This window comes from Sycon ciliatum, chromosome 11 (genome assembly GCF_964019385.1).
Source record: "Sycon ciliatum chromosome 11, ocSycCili1.1, whole genome shotgun sequence".
Taxonomy (NCBI): Eukaryota; Metazoa; Porifera; class Calcarea; order Leucosolenida; family Sycettidae; genus Sycon; species Sycon ciliatum.
In genome coordinates, this window is record NC_088653.1 from 17,471,887 (window position 1) to 17,481,886 (window position 10,000).

The 10,000-nt window shown below is 55.5% G+C and overlaps 2 protein-coding genes across 5 annotated transcripts in view; one reads left to right on the forward strand and one right to left on the reverse strand.

The window, feature by feature from the left end:
* LOC135827282 (AT-rich interactive domain-containing protein 1B-like) overlaps positions 1-3,581 on the forward strand; it is a 17,446-nt gene extending 13,865 nt beyond the window's left edge. For all 4 annotated transcript variants that reach the window (XM_065339811.1, XM_065339813.1, XM_065339809.1 and 1 more), the window contains exon 10: positions 217-3,581. In XM_065339811.1, coding sequence (XP_065195883.1) covers positions 217-1,140 — 924 coding nt within the window. In that variant the 3' untranslated portion in view covers positions 1,141-3,581. The remainder of the gene's footprint in view (positions 1-216) is intronic.
* A 3,926-nt stretch (positions 3,582-7,507) lies between these two features.
* LOC135827144 (mucin-4-like) overlaps positions 7,508-10,000 on the reverse strand; it is a gene marked incomplete at its 5' end in the record, with an annotated part of 8,650 nt that continues 6,157 nt past the window's right edge. The window contains one exon of the mRNA XM_065339670.1: positions 7,508-10,000. This exon is cut by the window's right edge and continues 34 nt beyond it. Coding sequence (XP_065195742.1) covers positions 7,508-10,000 — 2,493 coding nt within the window.

The following is a 10,000-nucleotide window of genomic DNA, read 5'->3' on the forward strand; positions in this document are numbered from 1 at the left end:
CACTGTGCCTGCCCGGTTCAATGCGATAAAAGCAGAAATATCCGTCGGGAATTCACTGATACCGGTAAGTTTGAGGGAGTTGAAAATGGAAAAATTCTGAAGAAAACGGAAACTGTGCATGAGTGAGTGGGTGCGTGTATGCACGTGCATGTGCCGATGCAAGCTGTACCCGACATTGCATGGCCTGCCGTTGTCTCTTTTTTGCCTGCCTTGCAGTACTTTGCCGTTCCTGACCAGTTTCCTGCGGGCCAAGTAGTCGCAGCCGCAGCATCAGCCGCCGCACCATCGCAACCGCCCATCGTCAGCCAGGGCGGCCATCAAAGCGGCGGTTGTCACGGCGGCAACAACAACAACAACCCCAACGCTCCGCCGCAGGTATCCATGGTGACCGGCAGCGGACGCAACGGCGAGGGTCTCCTCCCGGCGCCGGTACTCACCACTAGCAACGGGCTGACCGTGTACGCACACCCGCCACTGGCACCACCGCCGCCGACAACAACGACGGTTGCTATGGCACGTCGCCACGGCGACAACTCTTCCCTGCCGGGCGGCCACCAAGCCAGGACGCACGGTCCCAAGGTGGTCGACTGCAGCGCGGCGGTGTGCTGCTCGCCTCCGCTAGTGATGGCGGCGGCGTCTAGCGAAAGCTCCAGCGGAGAGCAACAACACAGTTTGCCGGGCCAGCGCCAACACCAGCACGAGCAGCAGCCCATGGTTACGCCCCGGCGACACCGCCGTGGATCGCACAGTGCCCGCGAGTCAATCTCCATGGCGACGTGTCACAAAGGCAGCAGCAGCATCACGGATATTTCGTCGTCATCTTCTCCGTCGTCGGGGTCCTCAATGTCCCCGGCGAGCATTGCGTCGCAGATGGGAGGCGAGGCGGAGGTGCCTGTGGCGATACACCACGGCGGGTGCGTCGAATCCGGAACCTCATCACTGCTACTGGACACGGTGACGAGCAGCAGCCTTGACGACACGAGCCTTGAGTCGTCGCCCCTGACGACGGCGTCCAGCGACTCGTCTCGACTGGTGTCCGACGGTGATACGCCGCCTCGGCGACGTGTGCCCATTCCGCGATCGCAGCAGCAGCAGGTGGTGGGAAAGCGTGCTTTGGCCATGCTGGCCAGTGCCATGTGATTGCCCCCGGGGATTTCCCCCGGCGTGACCTGACCGCAGTCTTCGGGGATATTCCCCCAAGGTGTGTGCCCAGGCTGCGGTCGAGTCGGGCTCAATTCCGGGAATTTCCCTCCCAGGGTGTCCTAGCCGCGGTCGGGCTCAGGGATCCGAACTTCAGCCCTAAGACTGTGTTCAACTTGAAATTGGCTACGCAACAACACGAACGTGGAATGGAAATGAATCGTCGCCGCAGGGATCTGTCATGCCACAATGAGCTGGTGTCGTGCTTGAGAAATCCTCTATTGCTTGACGCCGCCAGCCCTGGACAACGCACGGAAAGCGCGCCCGGCAAACACCAATTGTTCCATTACGCTTCTCTTCTAAGCACGTCGTCGTCGTCTTCGAGAGTTCAGGTTTTGTCAAGTCGTGGACGACTACTGTTCATGTACCTGAAATGCTGCTGCTGCTGCTCGAGCAGAACAGCATTATTATGACTAGGTCCGTAGCGTACGGTACGAGTACACAGCCTCCGGCAACCTACTCTCCGTTGAGCAGCGTACTTGTTCACCGAGATTCCTCCGGAGTTTATCACACGCATGCCGATATGTTTGCATGGTCAACATTGTTGTCGCCACCGCACATACCTCTAAGAATCCCCCGTCCCCCTCTCACTTACTCATGTTGTCATGGCGACCACATCCCATGGTTACCCGGGTGTCGCCGACGTCGATCTGCTCCTGAATTAAACTGAACTGTCTCCCCCCTCCCCTTCTCATCCGCCCGCCGCACGTGTTGGCACGGGCGCCCGTCCGTTGTTATGACAACGGCGCGGGTCCCGTAGCCGTGTAGCCTGTCCGTGTTGCGTTTGCCTCCTTCATTCTCCAGTTGGGTCCGACAGATTGAGTGGACGCTTGAAGGCGGCGGTGCTGATGATGCTGGTGTGTTGATGTGTTGCCGCCTCATTGTGCCGCCCGCTAGTTCACCACCGCCGTCGCTGGTCTGTGCACACGTTCCAACACACACACACACACAAGTATTGCACACACGCTCCTTCTCAAGTCTGAAGACTTGCACGAGGTGCACGCAGCGTCACGTATGTGTAGGTGCAGACCCAGTGACGCATGCTCTCGTTGTCTGCACGCAGTCGTTGTCTCCAATTCTCTCTCCCCCGTCTCCCTCTTTCTCACATGCATACTGTGACACACACATACATACTCACTCCCTCACTCACTCACTCCCTCACTCAATCTCTCTCTCTCTCTCTCTCTCTCTCTCTCTCTCTCTCTCTCTCTCTCTCTCTCTCTCTCTCTCTCTCTCTCACTTTCTCTCTCTCTCACTTTCTCTCTCTCTCACACACACGCTCTCTCTCTCTCTCTCACTTACTATCTCACTCACTCACACACACTCCCTCGCTCTCTCATTCCGTCTCTTCCAAACGCTCTCATTGCGTCCAGCTCTCCTCGGTGTATCCGCTGCGATCTCGTCTATGCCATTACAGGTAGCCTATGAGATCATGCCTGCCCGCGCGGTAACCTATGACATCATGCCTGCCTGCGCTCATCTGTGCATCGGCATGTTTCGTTTGGCCTGTCAGTGCCGCGATCCCCGCTGCATTCCCGCTGTCCCTCACGCCCAGACCACGCAGTTACACACCAGGCCGTCAAACCTGGATTTCTATTCCCCAACACACGTGTTCTATCCAATTGCTCCGCCGTTCTCCCAACAATTCTCGCCGTTTTCTATTGATTCTACTGAGTTCTGCCTCTGAACAGAGATTTTTTAGATTTTTAGATTTTCCCTTTTCTTACAAATTTAGATCAGATTTCGTTCCTCTCCGTTCCCATTGGACCAGCCTTTGACTTGACCGAGTTACCGAACAGCGTATGACGAATCCTTGTCCCCGAACGCTCCAACTTGACCGACTATAAACCGAGCATCTATTTCCGCTGGATTTATCTTGTGCCCCGTTCCCCCTGCACTTTCTTTGGACTTTCTTTTTCCGCCCCCCCCCCCCTCCCCAGAGTTTTATTCCCGTTTTCACGCATTAGTCTCATCCGTGCACTGCACGAGGTTGTTCCCCCCGGCCAGGCCTGCTAGCTTCATTGACCCCGGCGTGTCAACCGCCATCGTCTACAACCACCGGAGCGGGCATTGTCTTCTGGGGTCATCTACCACCGTTACCGCTGTGCACTTGTCCACTGTTAGTCCCTGTAGGCGTGTGTGGAGTGAGCTTTCTGTGCGACTTTGCTTCTCGTAGTTCCGCGAACTCCATTAGAGCATCGTCATCGGTCTGCCACTCCTTGTTTCTCCTAGCAGTCGTTAGGTATATGATTTTCTTTCTTGCTGTGTATCACGTCATATTCTCGATCTCCATGTTTGGTGGGAAGGATTCCTTCTTCGTAGTCATTCATTGCAGATTCTCACTTTGCCCTCCGAATGGGCTCTTGGAAAAGCCAACGGCACACGTCCGGCTCTCTACTGTGTGTGTGTGTGTGTGTGTGTGTGTGTGTGTGTGTGTGTGTGTGTGTACGTGTATGTGTGTGTGTGGTATGTGCAGCCGATTTCCAATCGAGAGGTTGCGGGTTCAATTCCCGACGATTATGGTCGCACACGTCTTTCTTCTCTTTCTCGGACTCTTCCTGACTTTTCTTTCATTCTCCTGGGTGGTTACCAACAGCCAGTGTATGCCGGAGTATGTGGTGTGGTGTGTGTGTGGAAAAAAAGAAAAAAATGGAAAAATGAAAAATAGGGATTCACTGGCCAGAAAAAGTCACTTCAAATAGCTGTGTGGTGGATACCAGGCTAAAAATAGTGGCGGTCAATTCATCAGCCTTGCAAGCTGTTGAATGGTGTAATCCCAGCACAAGTTGCTATGTCTAACATAGCTGTTCGCTATCATCGCTTCCGCGATGGGCATGTCTGAGGTCTGAGGTGTGTGTGTGTGTGTGTGTGTGTGTGTGTGTGTGTGTGTGTGTGTGTGTGTGTGTGTGTGAGTGTGCGTGCGTGTAATTTTGCTGATCGAACGTCACAATTGGTAGCACTCTTTCTCTTCCTCCGAGTACTCCGTGCATGATGCGCTGCACATAGCAGCGGTGACATCCCATTAGTAGTATCAGTCACACCGACGATTCCAATCGTCGACCGGCCACGATTGACACCGACACGACGTAGTTTACGTCTTTCAAACCTGGTCCACACACAAGGGAGTACTAAAACACCTGTGTTTTTAGTACTCCCTGGTTCACACTACCGATTCGTCGGCCGATCCTCCGACACCGACTCCGACATGAAATCGCCCGAAAGTTGTTGAAAACTTGTACAACAACTCCGTCCACAGTACGTACCCGGGCGATTTTCGCGCCGATCTTTTGTTCAACTCCATGTCGGCCGAAAAATCGGTGTACAGTCAGACCTCGTATAACCGCACACGTCCGTTTTCCACAAAAATATCCGGATTGGCGAGGGAACCGGATAATCGAACACACGTACTGTATGTATGCATGAATATGCTGTAAATTGGTAGCCAACGATTCTCTTCCGGATAAAAGAGGACCGGATAAGCCAGGTCTGACTTTAGTGACCTGGTGCCAGACTGCTTCTAGTGTAGCAGGCAAGAGAGTAGTGTGAACTGCTCACTCTCTCTCTCTCTCTCTCTCTCTCTCTCTCTCTCTCTCTCTCTCTCTCTCTCTCTCTCTCTCTCTCTCTCTCTCTCTCTCTCTCTCTCACTCTCTCACTCTCTCTCTCTCTCTCTCTCTCTCTCTTCTCTCTCTCTCTCTCTCTCTCTCTCTCTCTCTCTCTCTCTCTCTCTCTCTCTCTCTCTCTCTCTCTCTCTCTCTCTCTCTCTGGTTGACCGGTATAGTGATCCAGGCTTCGGTTCACTTTGGCCACCACTGTACTGTATGTAGTACACGGTCCGTATCATGATGACGAACCCTCAGGCCCGGTGGAACAGGTCCGGCAGGTCACAGGCCATGGTTGGACCAACCTTTTTTTGGCCACCTGAAGACTTGTGTGTGTATACTGCTGAAGCGGCCAGGTGTATCTAGTCGCCAAGCGGCATATCATACCGTGACAAACTGTATGAATGCCGATGGCCTGACCAGTGACCAAAAACTGCCTCCGCCAGTCCTGGTACGGCTAAGACTAGTAAGAGCGTATACGGGTAACCTCCAATTCCCCCCCCCCCCCCCCCAAGAGTGTGCAACTACAACTTTTATTCTTCTTTTTTTTCCAGGTTTTACCCAGCCTCTTATACGGGCACAATAAACACAATTACGAGTGCAACCTCAACAGCACCGGAAGAAAAACGAGCAAAAATGGCTGTGAAAACAGTCGAGAGAGCAAAAATGGCTGTGAACTTCACTACAACTTTACTGCTACACAGGGGCATACCGGTCGGTCCGGCCGAAGCACACTTTCTCGCCCAGAAGTGCCCAGGATGCAGGATTTTGCACCGTAAATTCAATTTTTTCCCCCGCGCGGGAGACTCCGGCTGTGGACCACCTCCAACAGCGATGCTACGCGGCGCCTGCTGTACTAGCACACAATGCCGTCATGATTGTAGTGGTAGTGTGTGTTTTAATGCCGTCCCAACACTAGGCATAATTATCCCAAATTGGCCGGCCGAAAAATCCGCCGAAAACAGTGGTTTTGAAGAAATCGCCGATCTTTCGTCGGATGCGCAATTTTCGAACTGAATTCGTCGAAAATCGATGTTTCAGTGCCTCAACAGCATACAAATACAAATTCTGCAGGCATTATGATGAATATCTGCAAAACGTGACTGCGGCTTTAGGCATTTCCGGAAAGGTCAGCAGGAAAAGACGCCGAAATCAACGGCTGTCAAGAAATTGCGCCGAATTTACAAATTTCGCGCTGAATGCGCCGAATATCGCTGTTTTAGTGCCTCTACAGTGGGCTAATGGGGTCTTTCTCGGCACTTGTGCCAGTGGTTGTGAGACTTATCCACTCGCCCCCACCGTTAGGCGCTGCATCTGCCGCTAAGGTTTACCGGGTGTTAGCGGCCGTCGTGAGTTCCCTTCGGGATCGGACATGATAATTTACTTTTTTTTTTTATTCACAGTATGCATGTACAAGTATATGTATTGCGAGAGGTGACTTCAACTCAGTTCAAGTACATGTACTGCTTTGAGCCGAATTCTGACTTTGGGGCTCATAACATTGCTGAAATTGGACATTCTCTTAGCCGATCGAAAAGCCGATTGGGCTAATAAATCGGGCCGATTTGGGAAATGCCTACCCCTACACACGCACGCACGCACGCACCCACACCCACACACACATGGATACACGCACGTTTTCAAGGGCATGATGCTTTGACCCTGAAGGCATGACTGAAAATCGGCATAGCAACGAAATATATCACCGCTAGATGCGGATGAAGAAAAGAATAATACAATGCAAAAATATAAAATTTGCATCAGAATCGGCAAGGGAAAGAAAGAGATCGAGAGATGGAACAGATTCACCAAATTCAGTGGGGCTGGCCAGAAGGTGCATGTAGAGCACTTTAGTTAACCGATAAGGTATGTGTGGAAAGGTTGGTCAGCTGGATGGGGGGAGGGGGAGAGGGATGCGGGGTGACATGAAGCGATGAAGGCCAGCAAGAGGCCGCACACGTAGAGGTAAGAGAAGAAACAGACGCAGGAGCGGCAGAGCAGGATGGAGAACAGCGGCGGCGGAAGGAGGGAGGGCAGTTGGCCAGGATAGTGGAGGACGCGTTGTCAAGTATGTTCTAAAAGAGTACGGGGGACTGCACTAAACTATGACATAGTATATTATAGTACGGTATAGTACGCTATTAGTACGGTATAGTACCGCTTAGTACACTTTAGTATATTCGATTAGCTGAGTACAGTTTCGTAGGAGCTGAGTACAGTTTCGTAGGGGCTGAGTACAGTTTCGTAGGGGCTGAGTACAGTTTCGTAGGGGCTGAGTACAGTTTCGTAGGAGCTGAGTACAGTTTCGTAGGAGCTGAGTACAGTTTCGTAGGGGCTGAGTACAGTTTCGTAGGGGCTGAGTACAGTTTCGTAGGGGCTGAGTACAGTTTCGTAGGGCTGGGCACGGTAGATGGTGTAGACGAGAGAGGAACCATGGCTGAGATCAGTGCAGTACTAGTGCTACTAGGCGATGGGGCTAAGACGAGACAGACGGAAGTGAGGTTGGTGGAGGGCACACAGCGCATACACAGTGGCTAGATGCATACACAACGTGTGCACACACAACGCATACACAACGTGGGCACACACAACGCATACACAACGTGGGCACACACACCGCATACACTGTGGATAGATGATGCGTACACACAGTATACACACACACAACGCCGGACGCAGTGGCTGGATGCACGCGCCGAAACGGCGCTTTAAATGATATTGTCCAGGCTCTTGCGCGCGTCGAGACGCTTGGCACGCGACCGATGGGCGGACTTGTCGCGGTTCGCCGAGGCGGCCGCGGCCAGCTGGTAGGGCGTGAGCGGCTCGTACTCCTTGTCGCCAAGTTCCGTGACGACAGCCGTCTGCTCGGCGTGGCTCTTGGAGACGGTGCGCGTGCTGGCGCATCTGCTGCGCGGCGACGACGGATTTAGTCCGCCGCTCTCGCCCTCTTCACCTCCGTCCCAGTTGAGGGCCGGCGAGGCCATGTGGGCGCTGGACGCAAAGCGGCTGCTGGAGACGGCCATGGCAATGTCGGCCTCTACGTCCACGATCTGTGCCTCCTCGCCGCCAAAGTCGAGGCTGTCGACCTGCGAGACGAGGTCGGGCTGGTAGGACTCCACTCGGCTGGCACTGGCCAGTCGTGACCGCCGGTCAAACTCGGCCGTGTTGGCATAGTTCTCGGCGAAGCCTTCGACCGCTGCCGAACCGTCTTCGCAGTCGTCGTCGTCGGGCAAGAACGACTGGATGCTGTGGGCGCTGGTGATGGGACGCATGATCTGCACACTGCCAATGCCCGACTGGCTCTTCAGCGCCTTCCTCTTCTTCTTGGAGAGGCGCTTGCTGCCGTGTGCGGTCTCGCTTGCCGAGCTGAAGTCAACGTGCTGGCCAACACTGGCCGTTCCGGGGAGCGCCATGCGAGGACGTACGCCTGGCTTGGAGGCCGTCCGCTGTCGCTCCTCCGCCTCCAAGTCCACGACGTCCAGCTCGTCGAGGCTATCCGTCGGCGAAATGAGATCGGCCTCGGACGCCTGGAAAGCGCCGGCGGTCTGGACCGAGGCCTGATTGGACGCGGCTCTGCGGGATCCGTCAGGGCTCATGCTGGCATTGAACGCGCCGGCAGCTTGCACCGAGGATTGGTTGGACACGGCTCTGCGGGATCCGTCAGGACTCATGCCGGCATTGAACGCGCCGGCAGCTTGCACCGAGGATTGGTTGGACACGGCTCTGCGGGATCCGTCAGGACTCATGCCGGCATTGAAAGCGCCAGCAGCGTGGACCGAGGATTGGATGGACGCGGCACTGCGAGGTCCGTTGACGCTCACACCGCCAGCGCTGAATGCAGCGCCGGCAGTTTGCACCGACGACTGACTGGACTTGGCTTTGCGCGATCCGTTGGTGTGCAAGCCGGCAGCACTGCTGCTGATGGCCGCCGCCTGGAAGCCGTCGATGTGATCAGTGCCACTAACAGTTCCCGGCTGGAGATCGCCGTCGTTGGCAGCGACAGCATCCTGCAGATCGTCAGCCAAGAACGACTGCGTGCTGCGAGCGCTCGTGGTGGATACCGACTTGGCCAGGCGCTTCGATCCCGGCGATCCACGCTCAACGGCGAGGCTGTCAAAGCCCTGCTGGATGAGCGACGCGTCCTGTGCCTCGCCGTCTTCAACGTCGACCAGGGTGACGCACTGCGGCTGCAGTTGACGTGCGCTGGAGCGATTGGCGCGCGACACGCTGGCGTACTGGCGTGCCGCTTGTTCGCGCTGCGTGTACGCCTCCGGTCCGTCGGCCTGGAAACCGGCATGGCTGCCCTGGTTCATGGATTGGCCGATGGTGGCGGTCTGGGTTTGGTTGGCGTGCATGCCGGCACTGTTTGCGGACGCGTTGTTTCCGATTTGGTTGAGCGCAGCAGCCTGAGTTTGATTCATGTGCATGTTGGCATAGTTACTGGACGAAACCTGCACACCTTCGCTGCCAGCAGCCTGCACATCGTCCACCAAGAACGACTGCGCGCTCTGAGCGCTGGCGGTGGAAATCGACTTTGCCAGTCGCTTCGATCCGGCCGCCGCCCCTCGCCCCACGGCCAAGCTGTCGAAGCCCTCCTGGATGAGAGACCCATCCTGCGACTCGTCCTCAACGTCGACCAGGGTGACGCCGTGCGATTGCACTGGGCGGGCGCTGGAGCGATTGCCTCGCGACACGCTGGCGTACGGCTGTTTGTGAGCCAGTGGCTGTTGCGTGTGGTCCTGGTGTGTCTGCGGCTGTTCCTCCTGCGCCTGCTGACGGGGAACGGGTGAATACTGTTGGGCCATCTGCTGCTTGGACGACTGCTGTTGGATGTTGGAATACTGCTGAGCACCATTCGCCTGGCCATGCATCTGCTGCTGTTGCTGATGGGCTTCCAGCGTGGAGTATGTAGGCTGTTCCTGCTGTTGGTTGGCGAGAATGAAGTGGGCGTCCACCGGCGCGTATGGCGAGCTCTCTCCGAGTGCCGCAAAGGATGCTTGCGGGTCTCCGGACCCGGCGGCGTGGACGGCAGAATAGTCGCCGGAGTTGCTGGCAGCGCTGGTGGTTGCCGTGACGATTTGATCCGTGTCAATGTCCTCGGCGCGGATCGAGACGTCCTCCGTGGCACTGTTCTGCTCCTCAAAGTTAAAGTCGCTCTCCTCGAAGCGGAACTTGCCCTTTACGGAGCCCTTGCCGCTTTT